The following is a 21375-nucleotide window of genomic DNA, read 5'->3' as shown; positions in this document are numbered from 1 at the left end:
GAAGACGGTGGCCTAGGAAACCCTGTGGGGCAGTTCCGCCATCTTATAGGGTTGCCACGAGCCGGAACTGACTTGACAGTGCACAACTACAAGTTCTAGCTCAGTGGCACCATCATTCACCCTGTCACCCAAAATAAACCTGAGAGTCATCTATGATTCTTTCCTACATTTCCTCATTCCTTCCCCCAAAAGCATCCAACTGATCAAGTCCTGGAAATTATGCCTCCAAAAATAGTTTGAAATCTACCTCTCCCCCGCCCTCCAAACAGTGGCCAAATTCAGGCCTCAGCATCTCATCTGGACTATTTCAAGAGTCTTCCAAATGGTTTTCTTGCCTACAGTCTTGTTCCTCTCAAATCCATCTTCCATACTCAAGCTACAGTAATGTACCTAAAACACAAATCTCATCTGCCACACAAATCTCCCGCCTAAAAATTCTCCTTTTCACGTATGGGATAATATCCAAGACTCCTGATTCTATCTCTACTCTTCACTGGAAACTTCAGACTCTACCAAAGCTGAACTGCTCTCATCTGCCACATGTAATCTTGCCCTTTTCTTGTGTTTCTGCTTCTATGGCCCTCTCTGTCTGCCAAACCTCACTCTATCATAACTGGGGGAAAAAAAAGTTATTCAGCTGGCCTGTATGGAGGAGAGCTGTAAAAGATATGGCTGGGAAAAAGTTGGGTTCAAGTTGGTATGACCTTAAAATGCAAGCTGAGAAGACAGAAGGTTAATAAGGCATCACAGAAGACTGACCAGCATATCATCAAAGCTGCCAGTGTACGCAGGATAGGAAGAGAATCATAGAAATGAGTCAGCAGCCACTGTTCGGGATTGAATTGCATCCCAAAAAGTATAGTCAAGTCCTGACCCCTGTACCTGTGAATGTGATCTTGTTTGGAAATAGGATTTTTCTTTGCAGATGACATTAGTTAATGACCTCATACTAAATACGGGAGGGTCCCGACAATCCCTTCTGAGCGGTGTCTCATAAAAAGGGAGCTACATAGCCACACGTAAAAAGAAAAAATCCATCTAAGTTACATCTGCTACAAAAATTAACTTAAAAATGTATCACAGACCTAAATGTAAAACACAAATCTCTACTTCTACAAATAATATAGGAGCAAATCTAGGTGACCCTTGGTTTGGCGATGACTTTTGTAGATATGATACCAAAATGAGGATCCAGACAGAAAACACTGGTAACTTGGACTTCATTAAAATAAAAAATTTCTGTGAAGGACACTGTTAAAAGGATGAAAAGATAAGCAACAGAATGGGAGAAAATATGCACAAAACACATATCTGACAAAAGGCTTGGATTTAAGACATACTAAGAACTCTCAAAACTTAACAATGAGAAAACAAACAACCCAATTACAAATGGGGCAAAAAATCTGATTGGCAACTTCACCGAAGATACACAGACTGCAAGTAAACACACAAAGTTCAACATCATATGTCATGAGGGAATTGCGAGTCAAAACAAGATATCACTATACACCGATTAGAACGGCTAAAATCCCAGACACTGACAAAACCAAATGCTGGTGAGGATGTGGGGCAACAGCAACTCTCATCTGTTGTTGATGGGAATGCAAAATGGGGCAGCCACTCTGGAGGACGGCCTGGCAGTTCCTTAAAAAGCTAAACATAGGACTACCGTATGGTCTAGCAATCACACTCCTAGGCATTTGCCCAATGAAATAAAAATATGTCCACATAAAAACCTGCACGTGAATGTTTATAGCCTCTTTACTCATAACTTCCCAAAATGGGAAGCAACCAAGATGTCCTTCAACAGGCAAATGGATAAACAAACTGTGGTACATCCATCCTATGGAGTATTACTCAGCAATAAAAAGAAATGAGCTATTAAGCCATAAAAAGACAAGGAGGAATCTTAACGCATACTACTAAGAAGTCAACGGGAACGTGCCATAATGCTATGATTCCAACTATATGACATCCTGTAAAAGGCAAAGCTAGAGAGTCAGAAAAAATCAGTGGCTGTCAAGGGTTCAGGGGGACAGTGGAGGGAAAAGGCATGAATGCGTGAAGCACAGGGCATTTTTAGGACAGTGAAACTATTCTGTAGGATGCTTTAATGATGGCCACATGACAGATTATGCATTTGTCAAAACCCACAGAACTGTACAACAGAGGAAACTCTAACATAAACTATAGAGTTTGGTTTATAGTAAACTACAGACAGTGTAACAATAGTGATTCATCAGCTGTTACAAACATACAACTGCAAGATGGCAACAACAGGAGGGAAATTGCGTGTGGGGGAGAAGTATATGGGAACTCTATTTTCTATGCCATTTTTTGTGAACTTAAAACTGCTCTAAGAAAAAAAGCCTATTAAAAAGGAGAGGAGTCAGACTTGGGGTGAAGACAAACGCCATGTGACAACAGAGGCAGATGTACCCATATGCAGCAAAGGCTCACCAAGTACTGCCAGCGGCCTCCAGAAACCAGGAGAGGCACGAACGGCTACTCTCCAGAAACCAGGAGAGGCATGAACAGTTACTCTGTCAAAGCTTTCAGGAGGAGCTGACAGGACCAATACCCTGAATTCAGACTTCTGGTCTCCAGAACTGCAAGAAAATGCATTTCTGTTCTGTAAAGTTACCCATATTATAGCATTTGTTATGTTCATGGCAGCCCCAGGAAACTAAGACAGTTACATAGTGTCAAGGCAAGTGGTAAAGATACCTCAACTAGTACGTCAAGAGTGGAAATCAAGAAGAGACAATTCAAGAGACACTCTGATATTATCAGATCTTAGGACCATGGGCTCTAGCCATTAAATAATTATTCACCCTCCACTGAGCAGGTGTTAGCACTTTGGAGGTAAAATTCACATATGATGTACCCTTTACATGCACAAGCAACTAGCACAGTGCCATGCACACAGCGAGACCTAGAACTTTTGAATGAAAAACGGTAGACCTAGAATCTGAGTATTAGCAAAAGGAGGACAGAAACGCTTTTGAGACCGGATGTTTGAAAGGTAGTGCCTGCTCCATTACACATGGATGTTAAAGAAGAAAAAAAAATGGGGAGGGCAGGCAGGGAGAGGAGTCATAAATAAGAAAAAAATTATTTGTATTTATTGGTGAGACTACTAGGAACCAACTCTCCAGCCTTAAAAAATAGCCACAGGTGGGGATGACTGGTAGTTGAACAGGACTGTATCTTATATATCATTGTCTCCAGTGACCAGAATGATGGCTTACATATGAGAAGATTTTAACCCATTCCGAATGATGATTAGAATACACAAGAGTTAAAGAAAATCTGAAAGTTAGATACAACAGGAATACAGTTGCCTCTGACGTTGAGGGGTATAATTTATATATATGTACTAGATAAAGAATGGCTAAGACTGCCAAAGAGCATAAAACTGAGTTTAAATTTAGCCAAATCTAGATGATCGAATATGTCACCGGATTCTGGTTTGTAGACATGATGAATACAAACGAAAGCCCTAACAAAAAGAACATGCTGAAGTTGCTGGTACTAGGAAAAACAGTGTCATGCAGAGGAGTCCGGAGGAGGAGAGAAACCGGAGGGCTGGCCCGGACGTCCCGGCGAGGAGCAGACGCGGTCGATCACTCTCGGAAGTCCGGCTGGAACACGCTGGGGGAGGACGCCAACTCTCACAGAGCACGGGCGTTGCGGAGAATGACTTAAAACCTTTGCTTTCTTGGTCACGTTCAAAAATTTTTAAATCCAAATGAGATGTCATCTACCAAAATTTTACATTTAGTATATTTACAGCTCAAAGTATATCTACCTTAACAAAATATGGAATTATATTTCACATGAAGTGTAAAACTAACATGTAACAATGTGGGGTAGAGTCAGTTTCTAAGGAAAGCCCTGTGAAACGTGAAGACACTTACAGTACACTCTTGCATCTCTTGCTCCTTGGTTGCCAGTCTCATGACAAGGATGTTTTCCCTGCGCGCTGACTCTTGCTGTTGCTGCTTTAGTTTTTCTTCAGACTCCCTTAAGCCAGTTACATCATTGGCTGACGACAAAGGGAAAAATTCCAAAACATTATGAAATATAATTTCAGGATCAAACTGAACTAAACAAAAGCCTAAGGAAGTTCTAACTGCCTCTGTCAAGGATAATAAAAACCAGGGTCAAAAAAATTAATCAAGTCTTTAGTTTCTATCCCAACTAATTGTTTAATAAGGAAATTTGTTCCCAAACATGAGAACTACTTTAGGAGACAAGGGTGTTACTTAGTTGCTACTGTTGGGTACCCTCGAGTCGTTCCGACTCACAGCGACCTCATGCCCAGTCCTGGGCCATCCTTGTGATGGCTGTTATGCTTAATGTTGAAGCCCACTGTTGCAGCCGCTGTGTCGTTCCATCTTGTTAACTGTGTTACAGTGCACCACAACTACCTAATACTAGGCTGAATTAATGTTTTTACAGTTCATTTCCAACAGAATATAGGAAACTATGTTTATATTCACAAAATTCTGATTACCATATATATATTTTTAACCTATTCAAATAAAAATGCTGATAACTGCATGGATAATTACCCTAAAATTTCATAATCTTCTTAACTTGTACAGATTATTGGTTTTTATACTAACAGATAGCACGTTATCTAGCTCAGTGAAGAGTGACAGAGTAAAATCATTTGAAATTATAAACTTTGTGTGCGTTATTTTTTAGCAGAATTTTGAAAAACCTATAAACATACAGCTATATCCTAGTATATAATCTAAACTCTCATATCTTTCTTACTGTTTCTTTCTGCATATCCCCCTTCCAGACTCTCAGTTCAAATTCCCCTACAGAAGGGAGTAGGAATAAATCAAGTTTTGCTATCTGTGCTCTCTCAGAGCCCTACACGTAATTCCATTAGAGCAGTCATCCCATTATACGGTTATTACACAGGGTCTTCCCCAGCGACTGGGAACTCCTCTAGGGAAGAGATTATGTCTCACTCATCTAGATATTTCCCAGCATCCAATACAGTGCCTGGACATAATTTTTAAATAAAACGCTTAAATAACAACGACATTCACTTTCGTAAACCAATCGTCCTGTGATTATAATGACAATCTAAAAGAAGACTATTCACACAGCGCTTAAGAAGCTAAAATGCAGCTACACTTACAGTTAAGATCTGTGTACTTGCCCTCCAGAGCTTGCACATACGCTTCATACTGCTTCCATCTAGTAAAAAAATAAACCTGTATATTAGTTGTTAAATAAAATTTCTTCTCTTGAGCAAAGAAGCACATCCATGAACTTAATACTGAGAATTCCACGCGATGATTTTTAAGGTCTCTTCCAAGCTCAAGATAATTATTACAAATCTAATTTAACAACAACAAAAAAAGTCACTTCATTTCTTCCCAACTTACAGAGACAGGTAAGAGACACACAGAGTAAAGCGTCCTATACTGACAACATAGTAAGTGCGCTCCTTAGGTTAGGCCATATTTCTTATTAATTTTTGTATCACTGATACTTAATACAAAGCCTAGAATATAGAAAAAGTGGAATAAAAATCGTATTGCATTTAAAAAAACAAACAAACAAACTTACTACTACTGTCAGATATGCTGGCCACCTAAACCAAAAGGCATGTAAGAAATGTTTGTAATTACATGAGACTGAGGGTACTCTATCTTGGCTCTTTTATGAAAATACCACATGACCCTCTCAAAGTAATATTTTACCTGTAGAAAGGGAGGAGAGAATAAAACATTTTTCAAGACTGTATTTTTAAAACCATACCAGTTGGCAGAAACAATTTATAAATACTCCACATGCTATCAGCATATGAGGGGTTCTTCCTTCCTCATTATATTTCTTTACCCTCAGTAAATGTGAGCTGTTCTTGACATTTACTGCAGGTAAACAGAAGCTTTTCCCAGTCTTATGTTTAAGTAACTGCTACTGGAGAGTACCCTGCTCTGAATGTCTGTTACCCTGCTTACTTAAAAGCTATTTTTTAAGCTGCTCTTCAGTTACAGCTAATAAAAATTAACCTCAATTTTTAAAACGTTTCATAATGTTAAAATATTAAAAACACTGACAGATTTGCTATCACGTTTACTAATATTACAACATAATGAACAAAATATTTCCTAACATACCAAGCTAACCAATGTTTACTTCTATGCCCCTCCCAACCTAGGGCACATGCAGGAATGCATTAAATGTTCGGGAATGGTAAATAAAGGTCTTTTATGGAGGCTACATGAGAATCATTTGTTCTAGAGGAACAGAAAAATATAAAAGCTCACTGAAAAACACCTACATCAAGAGGACAGAAAACAGACTGGTTAAATAAGTAGCAGCTGATTTAAAATCACCAAGGAAATTAAATGGGGGCGGGGCGGACTCACCTGAAAGTCTTAAATGAGAATTCCCTACAGAAAGATGTTAAACTGGCCTCAAGAATATAAAACACACATGACTAAGAATCCTTAAAGATAACTTCATTTTTAAATAATGCTACTGATATATATTTTTTAAAGATTATAGTACTTACTATTCTCCCTACAGTTAAGAAAAGACAGCACAACTATTGCCCTGAGATAGCCTTTAAAACTTAAAACCAAAAATATCTCCTGAAATCTTCTTAAAACCAACAATAGTTTAGCTTAACCAGTAAGACTGCCTGCCTTGCACATGATGCTCTTTTAAGAGCTACCTATATGGCATCAAACTGACACCAACGTGGAACACTAGACAGGCTCCTTAGGGGATGCTGAATCAATGTTAAAAAGGGAAGATGAACTCAGGAAAGAAGGCGGAGCAGAGATGACTGCACAACTGAACAATGTCATCAGTGTCACTAAATAAGAAGAGAATTGCTGTATGTTTTGCTGTGTATATTCTAGACAACAAAGTAAAAGAAAAAAATAGCAGAAGCTAACCAAAGGCATTACCTAAGAAGGGATAAAAGACAAGGAGCGTACCATATGAGAGGTGCAAAAAGAACATGGACATGAGAGCGGCAGCATGTCACAGGCAGGCATCTACTCCGCAGGACAGGACAAGGGTGCTGCAGAGTACTAAGGATGGAAATTTTATGCCCAAGATAAAGGCAGGCAATGAAAAACTATCCTGTGCACAGAATTACGGCAAAAGAAGACACAGAGCAGCTAAGTATGAATGAGAGTGGGAGATTACTAGGCTTCATGAAACAACGGAACATGTTGTCTCCGTGTCTCCCTATTTTATAAGATGCCTTTTCTCTCCCCTACTTTCAGCTTGTTAAATATGCTCAGTTCTTCAAATAAAAATTCCCTGCAATTTCTAGAGGAAATAGTTCAAAGAATGACTTTACAAAAGTCGTCCCGAAAATTATTCATTTTATTTTAACCTAAAAGTTTATCACGTAAAGAGCTTACCAACCATAGTAACAAATGAAAAAATTCTATTTAAGTTATAAAACACAAAACATATGCTTTCCCATTTTCTCATTCTTTACATTTAAAAAATAATACTTATAATGCTATCCTCGACAATTTGGTTTTATAAGGCATTTATAAGATGACCACAGAAACCCAGAACTGGAAGAAATCTTTAAAAACAATTTAAGCCAATCCCTTTAGTTTACAGATGAGAAAATAAAGAGCATGAAGTTAATTAAAAGAGCCAACCAATCTTACAGCTACTGAGAAACAATTTAGATTTATTATAAATTCTATAACTAGGACTACAATTTTATTTTCCTCCAAATGTTGAAAACAAAAGGAACACACAATGACATCAAAATGAGTCTTTGTGTTTAACTGAATGCTTCCTCAAGGTAGGGTCTTAAGATTACATTTGCTATCCCCTGTAGCAAGCTGTGCACATGAAGTACAAATGCTTTTCAAGTAAAAGTTCTCAACATCTTGTTTCTACAGGAAAAAACTCAGGCTACCTGATGGTCTAGAAGTTACCCAAGCTACTGCTTTAGCTCTTTACTGTTTTATGTTTTCCCCAGCGTTTCATAATGAAGAAATAGGTCACAGGAAATATGTTCGAAAAGCACACTATATGATAATATATTAACATTAAAAACAAGTGTAGTGATAATATAGCCGGAACATAAGGCTTTATAGAAAGATTTTCGTTATTTCTGATAAAAGAACTTTTTACCTTAGAATTAACTCATCTCGTGCCATAACTTTGAAGTCTGTCTCACTCAGTCGAACCTATAAAAAGAAGAAAATTAAAACATGGCATGTTCTTCCTAAAAATTTCAAATATTACAATAGTAACATTTACGCTGTTCATATTTTTATGAAAATGGGATCTTTTAAAAAAAATTTTCTGAATTGTACTTTAGATGAAGGTTTACAGAGCAAATTAGTTTCTCATTAAACAATTAATACACATATTGTTTTGTGACATTCGTGGCCACCCCATGACATCTCAACTCTCTCCCCCTTCCCGACCTTGGGTTCCCCCTCACCAGCTTTCCTGTCCACTCCTGCCTTCTGGTGCTTGCCCCTGGGGTTGGTATGCTCATTTAGTCTTGTTTTATGGACCTGTCTAATCTTCGGCTAAAGGGTAAACCTCAGGAGTGACTTCAGTACTGAATTAAAAAGGATGCCTGGGGGCCACAAGGGTTTCTTCAGTCTCTGTCAGACCAGTAAGACTGGTCTTTTTTTCTGAGTTAGAATTTTGTTCTACATTTTTCTCCAGGTCTGTCTGGGACCCTCTGCTGCAATCCTTGTCAGAGCAGTCAGTGGTTACAGCTGGGTACCACCTAGTTGTGCTAGACTAGGATCATTTTTTTTTTTTTTTAGTGTGCGAATATGACTTCCATGCTCACAATTCAAAGACGCTGATTACATTTTTCATGTTCTGCCACCATTACTGTTATCCTTTTCCAAGATATTCCACCACCAACAACATAAACTCAAAGGCCCCCTAAACAAAAATTTTCCTTTTTGCCTTTCATCCCACCCCTGGTTATCATTAAAAATTTTTGGTTTCTATATATTTGCTTATTTCATACAAATGAGATCATACGGTATTTGTCTTTCTGTGACTATTTCAGCATAATGTTTGCATTTCTCAAGGTTCGTCCGTGCTGTGGCACACATCAGAACTCCATTTTTCCTTACAGCTGCGTAACACTTCACTGTGTGTACATGCCACATTTTGTTCTGTCCATTTGTTGTTGAACACTTTGGTTATTACCACCTTTTGGCTATTGTGAAAAATGCTGGTGCACAGGTTTCTGTTTGTGTTCCCACTTTCACTTTTACCGGGTATAAACCTAGGCTTGGGATTGATGGGTCACATGGTAATGGTATATTCCAACTTTTTGAGGAACCACCAAACTGTTTTCCACAGTGGCCGCGCCATTTTACATTCCCACAAGCAATCATCACTTTTAATTTCTCAACTGCCAGTTGCTGTTATCCCAAAAGGAGGTCTTTACTTGAAACATGTGAACCATCTTAGAGTCGAAAACTTAAACAGCTCATTACATATTATAATTTTTTTTTTTTTACCGAAGACAAGTTTCTAAAAGGTGAACTACTTGGTATCTTACGAATGGGCATTATTATCAGGGAAATGCAAATTAAAACCCCAATGAGATATCCCTACAGGGTTATTAAAACCAAAAAACCAAACCCACTGCCGTCGAGTCGATTCTGACTCATAGCGACCCTGTAGGACAGAGTAGAACTGCCTGATAGTTTCCAAGGAGCGCATGACGGATTCGGACTGCCAACCTCTTGGTTAGTAGCCGTAGCACTTAACTACTATGCCACCAGGTTTTCTACAGAGTTATTAGGAGGGCTAAAATTAAAAAAAAAAAAAACAGTGGTGACATCAAATGCTGGGAAAGATGTGAAGAAACTCTCATACACTGCTGGAAGAATATAAAATAGTACAACCAATCTGAAAAATAGTTTCACAATTCCTTTTAAAATTAAAAATATAAATAGGCGCTCCTAAAAATCAAACACTTACGCTCACCCAAAGACTTTTCCAAAAGAATAAAAAGACAACCCACAGATTAGGAAAAACTTTTGACTACAACATATCCGATCATGGTCCCATCTCTAAAATCTACAAGATACTGCAAAACTTCAACAAAAAGATGAATAACTTGATTAAAAAACTGGCAACGGATATGAACCGGCACTTCACCAAAGAAAACATTCAGGCAGCTAACATCTCTAATGGAAATGTAAACCAAAAACTACAATGAGATACTACCTCATCCCCAAAAGGCTGGCACTAATCCAAGAAACACAAAATAATAAATGTTGGAGAGGTTGTGGGGAGACTGCAACACTTATATACTGCTGGTAGGAATGTAAAATGGTACAATCACTTTGGAAAATGATTTGGTGCTTCCTTAAAAAGCTAGAAATAGAAGTACCAATCCCACTCTTTGGAATATATCCTAGAGAAATAAGACCCATCACACGAATAAAAACATGCACACCCATGTTCATTGCAGCACTGTTTACAATAGCAAAAAGATGCAAACAACCAAGGTGCCCATCAATGGATGAATGGATAAACGAATTATGGTATATTCATGCAATGGAATACTATGCAATGACAAACGACGACGATGAATCTGCGAAATATCTCATAACATGGATGAATCTGGAAGACTTCATGCTAAGTGAAATCAGTCGCAAAAGGACAAATATTGTATGAGACCACTATTATAAGAACTCAAGAAAAGGTTTAAACACAGCAGAAAACATTCTTTGATGGTTACAGAGTTGGAAGGGAGAGAGGGGAATTACTAAGTAGATAATACACACGAATTATCTTAGGTAAAGGGAAGGACAACACACGTACAGGGGTAGTCAGCACAAATGGACTAAACCAAAAGCTAAGAAGTTTCCTGAACACAATCAAACACTTCGAGGGACAGAGTGGCAGAGGCGGGGGTCTGGGGACTATGGTTTCAGGGGACATCTAGGTCAATTGGCATAACGACGTTTATTAAGAAAATGTTCTGCATACCACTTTGTTGAGTGGTGTTGGGATCTTAAAAGCTAGCGAGCAGCCATCTAAGATGCATCAATTGGTCCCAACCCACCTGGAGCAAAGGAAGTAGATACATGAGACCAAACAGGCAGCACCTGTCCAGAGGTGAGATGAGAAGGCAGAAAGGGACAGGAGCTGGTTGAATGGACACGGGAAATCCAGGGTGGAAAGGAGGAGTGTGCTGTCACATTATAGGAATGGTGGCTGGGGTTGCGTAACAGTGTGTGTATGAGTTTTTGTACGAGCAGCTGACTTGAGCTATAAACTTTCACCTGGAGTACAATTAAAAAAACAAACCTAAAAATAGATACCTCATACCACCCAGCATTCTTGAGGATTTATCCCCCCAAAATGAAAACTTATTTTCACATAGAAACTTGTACATCAATGTTCACAGCAGCTTTATCCATAATAGCTAAAAACTGGAAGCTACTCAAATGTCCTTCAACAGGTAAATGGTAAACAATGGGTGATCCATATCATGGACTATTACTCAGCAATAAAGAAAAATAGACTACTGATACATGCAACAACTTGGATAAACCCCAAGAAATTATGCTGAGTGAAAAAAGGAAATCTCTAAAGGATATAACATACATGAAATAATATAATCATAAAGAACAGATTAGTGGTTGCCAGGGGTTAGGGATGGGGAGGCAAAGGGTGGTTCTAAGGGCATAGCACAAAGGGGCCTTGTGATGATAGCTCAGTTAAACACCTTGATTGTGGTAGTGGTTACATAGCGATACATGTGGGATAAAACTGCATAGACCTACACACACACACACTTGTTTGAATGTTGTTGTTAGTGCTGAGCTGATTCTGACTCCTGGTGATCTCATGTGTGCAGAGTAGAGCTTCTCCATAGGGTTTTTAAGGCTGCGACCTTTCAGAAGCAGACTGCCACGCCCGTCTTCTGAGGCACCCTCTGGGTGGGTTCTAACCATCAACCTTTTGGCTAAGAGTCGAGCACTCAACCATTCGGACTGCTCAAGGACTCCAAACATTTGAATAAACTCTGGATTGTACCAGTGTCAATTTCCTGGTTTTGACACTGTTACTAAGATGTAAGATAGTTTTGCAAGATGTTATCCTGGGGGAGGCTGAGGGAGTAGTGCAAATGTCCTCCCCATATGTTTCTCTGTAACTTACTGTGAATATATAATTATTTCAAAATAAAGTTTTTAAAAATGGGCATAATATTCTAGGGTAGCTGAAACTGCTTCTTAAATTGAGAAAAATTGTTTTCGCTTTACCATATTAAGACGGTAAAGTGGAGACACTTCAGTACAAAATTAAGCTTTATTAGCTTCTCTTGGAAAATACTTAAAATTTTTCTCCTTATAAAAATGTTTCAAATTGTAACATTAATCTGTAACAGTATTATAAAACAGGAGCAAAGAAACCATTATACCAGAATATATTAAAAAACTAACAGGAAGCACACAGTAATTCTCAGATTACAAAAGTACAATTCTTTATTCATTTCATGAAATAATTTGACTCTAAGAAATTTCCACAGCACCTATCAGAATCCACTCGATGGCAACAGGTTTCGTTTGGTGTTTTTATCTAAATTGTTCACTTAAATATTCACTGTTTAGCAAGCATATACCCTGTTTTCCAAACTGAATTACAAATTCCTCTTAGAAACAATGTTACTTTGGAGCCTTGATGGCACAGCTGCTAACCGAAAGGTCTGCAGTTCGAATGCACGAGCCACTCCTCAGAAGATGTGGCAGTCTGCTTCTGTAAAGGTTTCCAGCCTAGGAAACCCTACGGGGCAGTTCTACCCTGTCCTATAGAGTCTTTTGCGCAAACACACACGGATATTAGTGACTAAACTGAATTTATGTACAATGTAAAACGGGGAAAATGAGACTAGAAAACAAAACAGCAGAAAAGGTAGACTCTATGCTCATAATAGTCTGAGCCCATTGTGCATGGGGTCGCCATAAGTTGGGGGTCAACTCCATGGCTGCTTACAACAGCAAGTAATTAGCTGCGATCTTTTCTTGAAAACTAGAAGAGTAGCTTTACATTACAACAAAAGGGATTTAAATTAAGGGGAAAAAGTAATTTATAGGAATGGTGTAATGTTCTCCTTTATTGACATCATTTGTAAATATGCAGCTGGAAATACTTGCAAAACAAAGACTAAGAGCAGACCATGAGAATATCACTGTAATAGAAGTTTTCCAAGAGCTGAAAATATCCTATAGATAAATGGCATACAAAATATAGTATCTAGTTTTTTTTTTTAGTATGTTTTAAACCCACAATGCTATTAATTGCGCTAAAAGCAAGGGGTGAATGATAAACAATGAAGACAGTCCCTTCAAGTCTAATGTAACATTTCAAAAAGGCTTAATAACTGCTGAAAAACATACCTTTTTGGGAAGAGGTTCTTCGTTGGTCATCTTGAATCTTAAAAAAAAAAAGGAGAAGAGGTTCAAAAGATTCAGTTAAGGTAGGAACAAAAAATACCAGCTCTTTCACACAATTTTACGAGTGAGGTTATAGTCAAATCATTGGGTTACTTTCCAATTTAAATAAACTTTTAATTTTAGAATAGCTTAAGATTCACAGAAAATTGTAAAGATAGCAAGAGTTCCCATTTATCCTGCGCCCACCCAGTTTCCTTTTTTTTTTTTTTTAATATCTTACATTACTACGGTCCTTAGGTCATTTTTCTAAATTCCCTTCTGATGCTGTCACACTTTTACCCATTAACTTAACGTTAGTTTTGGAGTTGAGGGTTCAAAAGAAATACAATTTTTCAATATATTCTTTCAACTCCCTCATGAAAGACAAATCTTGAAGCAGAAGTGATAGCTCTGTGTTGAAGCCAGATACTGACTTCAGACAGGAAGTATCCCGGGCACCTTGCTGGAAGGCTAGAGAAAGGTAGCAGCAGTCGCTAAGCCCATAAAAACAAACAAACAAACAAACAAAAAAAAAACCCATAGCATCATGATAATTCACTACGGTCCAGTGGCTGTATATCATCACGGCTTTATGAAAAAATCCCTACACTACCGAATTCTACACCACAGAAAATCTGTATCTCAAAGACCCTACAGCTTCTTCATAGCAGTGCTGGTGGTGCAGTGGTTAAGTGCCAGGCTGCTAATCGAAAGGTTGGTGGTTCGAACCTGCCAGCCACACTGCGAACGAAAGATGTGGCAGTCCGCTTCCATAAAGATTTACAGCCTTGGAAACCCTATGGGGCAGTTCTACTCTGTCCTATATGGTCCCTGTGAGTCAGAATTCAACTTGACAGCAATGAAGCAATGAGTTCTGGTTTGGTTATAGCATCTTCACAGAAGTCTATAGAAGAATCACTAAATCTGCTGGAAAAAATCAGTTAATGAGTTCAAAGTAGACAGAACCACTTCGTTATGCTTGCCGTACATAATGTCAACAGCAGTTGTTATACATTAAGCTACAAATTCATAAACGAAAAAGCTTAAGAGGCAAAAGAGCTTGTAACAAATAAGTTTTGGGTACTACATTTAACATGCAAGATTTTTAAGAAGTATATAGTAGGTACAGCTAACCTGACAAACAAAGACTGTATGAAAATTCTATGAACACTATTTAAACCAGAATTTTGGGTACCAGAACTGTTTTTAAAAAAGTATCTAAATTGTGTTTGGGAATAATAAAAAACAGAAAAACCAAGTCCATTGCTGTTGAGTCGATTCTGACTCAAAGCGACCCTACAGGACAGAGCAGAATTGCCCCAAGGAGTTTCCAAGGAGCACCTGGTGGATTTGAACCGAAGACCTTTTGGTTAGCAGCTGTAGCACTTAACCACTATACGCCATCAGGGTTACCCTTTTGGGATAGTAAGTTATACAAGTTAAAAAACTAGTTCTTATACTGAAAATATTTCTACTTTCTAATACTCAAATTTAACACAGAGACAGACAAAACTAAACAGCTAACTGCTAACTTAAAAGTTACTTCTGTTGTTGTTAGGTGCTGCAAAGTCACTTCCGGCTCATAGTGACCCTATGAACAACAGAATGAAACAGTGCCCGGTTCTGCGCCATCCTTAAAATCATTCTTATGCCTGAGCTCATTGTTACAGCCACTGTGTCAATCCATCTCGTTCAGGGTCTTCCTCTTTTTCGCTGCCCCTTTACTTTACCAAGCATGATGTCCTCCTTCTCCAGGGACTGATCCCTCTTGATAACATGTCTAAAGTATATGAGACAAAGTCTTGCCATCCTTGCTTCTAATGAGCATTTTGGCTGTACTTCTTCCAAGACAGATTTGTTCATTCTTCTGGCAATCCATGGTATAATCAATATTCTTCACCAACACCATAATTCAAAGGCATCAATTCTTCAGTCTTCCTTATTCGTTGCCCAGCTTTCGAATGCCTATGAGGTGATTGAAAACACCATAGCTTGGGTCAGGCACAGCTTAGTCTTGAAGGTGACATCTTTGCTTTTTAACACTTTAAAGAGGTCTTTTACAGCTGATTTGCCCAATGTAAAATGTTGTTTGATTTCTTGACTGTTGCTTCCAAGGGTGTTGATTGTGGATCCGAGTAATATGAAATCCTCGACAACTTCAATCTTTTCTCCACTTATTATGATGTTGCTTATTTCTAATAGTGTATCCATAAACATTCCCTTATATTCTTACTTTTCCAGTTTTTATTACTTATTCCTACTTATTACAAATTTTAAACTATTAGAAATTTGACTCAAAAATTTATAGTATAAAACTGAGTTTTTAAAAGCTATTTGAAGCTTCTTGGCTCAAGAAGACACTTGGACTATGTGGGCAACTCCTGTCTGGTGGTGAGGTAAGAAGAGGGGGACAGGAGCTGGTTGAATGGACATGGGGCATACAGGGTGGAGAGGAGGAGTGTGCTGACTCATTAGGAGAGCAGCTGGGAGTACACGGCAAGGTGGGTATAACTTTTGCAGGAGAAACTGACTTGATTGGTAAACTGTCACCTAAAGCACAATAAATAAATAATAAAGGCTATCTGGCTTCTTAGCGAACATATGAAATTCCTCAAAAGGGGATGATGTTCCGATACTTTTTTTGTACTACATACATACCCAACTGATTTACTTTCTATTTATAAATCAGGTATTCTAGTCATACTGTCATTACGCCCCGGTTTTCAGATGAGGTACACTGTGTTGGAGCAATAAGAATGTTTTACAAAAAAATAAGAAATCGATCTTAAGTTTGTGGCTTAGTTATTCGCTTTAATAACCTTATCATTGGATGATGCAAGCAAACAAAAGTCTGATTTTATCAGTTGCTTCTGGGCTAATCACAACGAAATTCTGACCAACCAATACCTGTGAAACCATGACCATATTGCTATGATTTAAAGTCTATATATTTTTCCATTTTTTTCTTTGAATTGGTCTCTGCCTATCTTCTTCTTCTTCTTATTATTATTTTTATGTCCCTTCCTGCCCAGTTTACAATCTCTGCTGAAGTCATAAAAGCTGGTCAGTGACTATATATTAATCTGGTAGCTGTGATTCCAATCATTTGGAAACACTTCACACCATGTTTATCTCTAAAAACAAAACAAAACCAGTTATCGTTGAACAGATCCTGACTCACAGCAAACTATGCACGTCAGAGTAGAACTGCGCTCCATAGGCTTTTCAATGGCTGCGATTTTTGTAAGTAGATCACTAGCCCTTTCTTCTGAAGAGCCTCTGTGTGGTTTAGAACTACCAACCTCCTGGTTAGTAGCCGAACACCTAACCATTTATGTCATCTAAGGACTCCTTGCTTATCTCCAGAGTTCTAACTGTTTCTCTCTTAGCATGATTTTAATGTGTGGTCACTGCAAACTTAAAATCCAGCAATCAAGCCTGGCATTTCCTTGGACTTCTCTATTTCTTCAGAGCTAAATATAGTAGGTAGGCAGCAATTTTTTTAATTTAAAAAAAAAAAAAAAAGGACAAAATTAGTCTTCTGGACTATACATATATAACTAGTATATAAGTACATGTATGTACATAAATATTGTGTCACCGTTCTGGTTAAATCTTTCCAAAGGCTGTCCATCTTACTCATAACAGCACACAGCTATCCTGTGCTATCCCCTCACGTTGGACTTCATAGCTATTATCACAACGTGACACTTTAAGTTTGTTAAATCAAGTATGAACAAATTTACTTCAGTTACTAGTAAGATCATGAAAGCGAGCTAATAAGCCAATCTAACCTTCTTCCAGAATCAATCAAAATGATCACACTGTTACATAAAATTTTCAGAATATGGAACTTAACAGGTACCATGGTAGAGTACTACGAATGACAGCTTGAAAACAAACTCATCATCAAAGCTAAGGATTCTACTTATTATCTAGTTATTGCAAACTCTAATTATTCAGTACGTAGAATATTAGTTAAAAAACGTAAATATCATGTGTGTTATTCAATATAGGTTAAATTCCAATTTATAAGCTTTAGTACATACTTCTACAATCCCCAGTTTTGCTTCTTCATTCTTAACAGAGATAGGTAATCAGATTTTTATTCTGTTAAATTTAAAGTAACTGCAAGGTTAAGTAGCAACAAATAAGTGCTAACCTGTTTTGAAAGTGCATTTAAAGGTCTGGGAAGCACATGAAGGAAGTTCTGAGAGCCCTGGTTTTCTAGAAGACAGTGGCAAACCTTAAAAAGAGAAAAAGTGGCAGAATCTCTGAGCCTCGGTTTCTCCACCTCAAAAAGGATCACCCCCACCAAAGCCCAAAATTATTGTGCTATTTTTGAAGATGTCAGCACAGTGACTGGCATGAAATAGGCACTTATTAGTTTCTTTCTCCTCATTAAAAAACAAAGACTCTCCATCACCACTTCTAGAAGAACCCCATGGGAGATTTCACAGGCCGAGGTTAGCTATCATAACATTCTTTGGTTCTAAGCCCCTCTGCAGTAGCCTTGGTGATCTCCAATTATCAGATTCTAAATCTAAATAGCAAGTTACTTAAATGTCTAATGTTGGCTTGCGGTCTCTTTCCTTTTAAAAAGTTTGATGTGGGACAGATCTTAATGACATGTTGCCGAGAGGACAGCCATATTTTCTTAATAAGAATAAATTTCTAAATATGTAATGGAAGTCAAGGACAAATACAAAGTTTGTATAAATGTTTGCATTTCACAAGTCAGTCAGTGGTCACTCATTCCACACGCAGATTTCGGAAATGAGAGTATTATCATTCAGAAAGATAAACCTATGCTTAGCTGATTAAAAGGCAATTTTCCTTGAGACTTCATAGTCTGTAACATTAGTTAAATGCACAGTCTGGCAGAGGCAAATTAGAAAATGTATAAACTTTAAAAGCACTCACAATATTCGACTATTCAGCCAAAATAGACCCTAATTCTCAATTTTGACTTTTGTGTTGCATGACTATGCTAAGACATTATCCCCCCCTTTTTTTTAGTGTAACAGACAATCATAATAACCACCTAAAGTCAATTTTAGATTCATAAATACAATGGATCTTCTAGGTGTCTAGCTTTACTTTTTAACAAAGAATTCAGATCACAAAAATGGAATAACTGAAATGAAATAAAATTAATCTAACAGGTATCTGGAGTTCAATCTTGAAGGGAAAAAATGAAGAATATAGAAATGAAAAATGAAGTGCTTATGAGTCTCAATTACAATTTTTCAAAAACAATGTTCCTCCATTTTCCAGATGATAAAATGACTGAGTTATTAGGTGATTATCTCAGGTTAAAACAGCTATTCATTAATAAATCGGCGGTTAGGACTCTGCCTCTTAAGACCTAGTAACTGATGGAGCGGTTAATGGCGGTGGCTGAACAACATAACGGACATATTTAACGTCGCTGAACTGTACATGCCAAGACTGTTGAAGTGGCAAATGTTTTGTTACCTATATGTTTACCACGATAAAAAATAAGTAACCGATGAAGATGATAACTCTCCCACTCTGCCTATCCCCAATAATGATTAGATTTAGCTAGCTGAAGTAGAGATAATGGACGTAAAGAAAAGCAAAACAGAAAAAAAATCAAAGCTAGCCAATTTACCTACCTTTGAGCAACTGAAGATAATTCGTTAAAACATGGTTTTAAAATTACATAAAGGCTTGTTATTTTAGTCAGATATAATATACCTGAAGTGTAGAATGTCAGAACCACCATCTACTCCTGATGCCTCAACACTAAAAAACAGCTTAGGATGGGAGTCCAGCTTTGGTTGGCTGGCTGCCTCGCATCCCAGATCTCAAAAGTTCCCTGGCTCTTCTCTCTCAACAGAAAGGCAGACCAGCCAAGGCAACTTCAATAAGAAGTCTGTAGATGGCTGAAGTTTATCACAACTGAACAGAAAAAGCCAATGCCCTGCAGGAGCTTGGCACTGTAGTAGAAAGGATACCACTTGGGAACTGGAAGACATCTTTTACTAACTCTTGTATCTATCAGCCATGCGATCTGGAGCAAATCACTTACCTCTCTGGGCTACGGTTTCCACATCAGCTAAAACGAAGATACAAATATTACCTACCACACAAAGTGCTACAAATCTCAACACTTGCAATGCCATAAAAATGCAACGCAAACAAGGGATTTTTCTAAAAAAAAATAAAATACTAATAAAAACATAAAAGGCAACTTTAACGTCCATTTAAGAAAGGTAGGTTTTGTTCTGCTAAAGAATCCACAAACAAAATTTAAGGTGGTCCATAAAAAACCAAAAACAAGCCTGCTGCTGTCATGTCAATTTCCACTCATAGCGCCCCTACAGCGTGGAGCAGAACAGCCCCACAGGGTTTCCAAAGAGCGGCTGATGGATTCAAACTGCCGACCTTTTGGTTAGCAGCTGAGTTCTTAACCACTGTGACACCAGGACTCCAAGATAATAATATACATAGTTGGACAAGTCAAAATCGACCTGATGGCAATGGGTTTGGGTTTGGTCTTATAAAAATTGTGAAGATTACTAAGTAAACAATATTCTGAAACAAATGCTATACTACATACATGCAAGACTGTAAGGGACTTTGAAAGCTGTAATGTGCTATAAAAATGTAATTATTACAACTCATCTCAGTAACAGATTACCATAGGTTTTCTACATATACACCAACTCATTTTTGACCAACACAACACCGAAGTACTTTGAGCAAACATGACTCAAAATTAGGAAAGCTAGATACCACGGATTTCTATAAATTAGATGAGCCAGGTAAAAATCGGCAGTGCCTGGGACACACTAGCATTAGTACTTTCGTCCTTAAGGACTCAAGCTCCCCTCCCCCCACTGAGCTGTGTGTGCAAATCCCAATCATTAAGCTTTCAGCTCAAGATAAGGCAAGATCCAAAAGCATTCTAGAAACACACCTACCCAAACCTTAAATTTCAGCATCGACTTTGTCGGCAAGCCATGCTGTGGGCTGCAATCTCTATCCCCAACTTGCCTAATCAGATGTTAGTGAATAACACGATTAAATAAATGAAATTTAGCAATCCTAAAAAGACTTTCGCACCTAGTTTAATGGGGGTGATAGACCAGTGGCTTCCTCAGCAATGCAATTAACTAAATTCTAAAGCACGGAAAACAATAAAACAGGTATTAAAACATCTCGAGATTATAACATGCTAGTCAAAATATTTTTCTACCTCGGGCGAAATAATCGTTTTTTAATTTTATAATCACGGTAAATTCGGATTGTAACATAATTCCTTTGGGATCAAACATCCAATTAACTTCCTTTATCACCAAAACAAGAACTTAAGCTTTTCTGCTATATGTTCCCCACTGACTCATAAAAAATGGTAAAAAGATCCTTTAGTAACATTCTTCCGGGAATCCAAGGTGAGACTTAAAATCTCGAAATAATTCAATAAAGAACTGTTTCCTTACCCAGCATGCATGCCAATCATTAAAAATGGAACCCTCCCGGACCTTGTCCCTGCAGCCACGACCCACTGCGTGATGCGCGCCGCAAGAGCCAAGGCTGGTTTTCCCCCGGCCCAAATGGCCGAGGGAGGCGGGAGGCCCGACCAGGGCGGCCCCGGCTCCGTGCCGACCGCGCGCCCGGGCCCCGGCGAGGACGGGGAAATGGCCTCGGGGCGCCAAGTGGGCAGCGCCAAGGGAGGCCGGCGTCCAGCGGCCGGGCCCCGAGCTGCCCGGCCTGCGCGCCGCTCCCCAGCCGGGCGGCGGAGAGGCCGGCGCCCCGACCTCGGGCTCGGCGGCAGCGCCCGCGGCCGCACCTACCTCCGCAGGCGGCCCGTAGCCCAGGCCGAGGCCGCGCTCGCACCGCGGCGGCCGGGCCCCGCCGCTCCTCCGCCGCCGCAACCCGCGCGCCCCTTTATTTGCGG

General features: G+C 38.7%; 1 protein-coding gene across 5 annotated transcripts in view; it reads right to left on the bottom strand.

Moving 5' to 3' along the window:
* The window catches only part of WTAP (WT1 associated protein), a 32480-nt gene extending 11105 nt beyond the window's left edge, over window positions 1-21375 (bottom strand). The window contains exons 1-6 of one of the 5 annotated variants that reach the window (XM_010598846.3): window positions 21272-21375; window positions 17611-17694; window positions 13413-13449; window positions 8149-8204; window positions 5162-5220; window positions 3921-4048 (exon numbers count right to left, since the gene is read on the bottom strand). In XM_010598846.3, coding sequence (XP_010597148.1) covers window positions 3921-4048; window positions 5162-5220; window positions 8149-8204; window positions 13413-13449; window positions 17611-17627 — 297 coding nt within the window. In that variant the 5' untranslated portion in view covers window positions 17628-17694; window positions 21272-21375. The other 4 variants (XM_023559345.2, XM_010598847.3, XM_003419203.4 and 1 more) reach the window with 4 other exon arrangements.

The sequence above is a fragment of the Loxodonta africana genome, chromosome 1 (genome assembly GCF_030014295.1).
Source record: "Loxodonta africana isolate mLoxAfr1 chromosome 1, mLoxAfr1.hap2, whole genome shotgun sequence".
Lineage (NCBI taxonomy): Eukaryota > Metazoa > Chordata > Mammalia > Proboscidea > Elephantidae > Loxodonta > Loxodonta africana.
The sequence above is the reverse complement of the archived record's forward strand: the minus strand, read 5'-3'. Positions and strand labels throughout refer to the sequence as shown.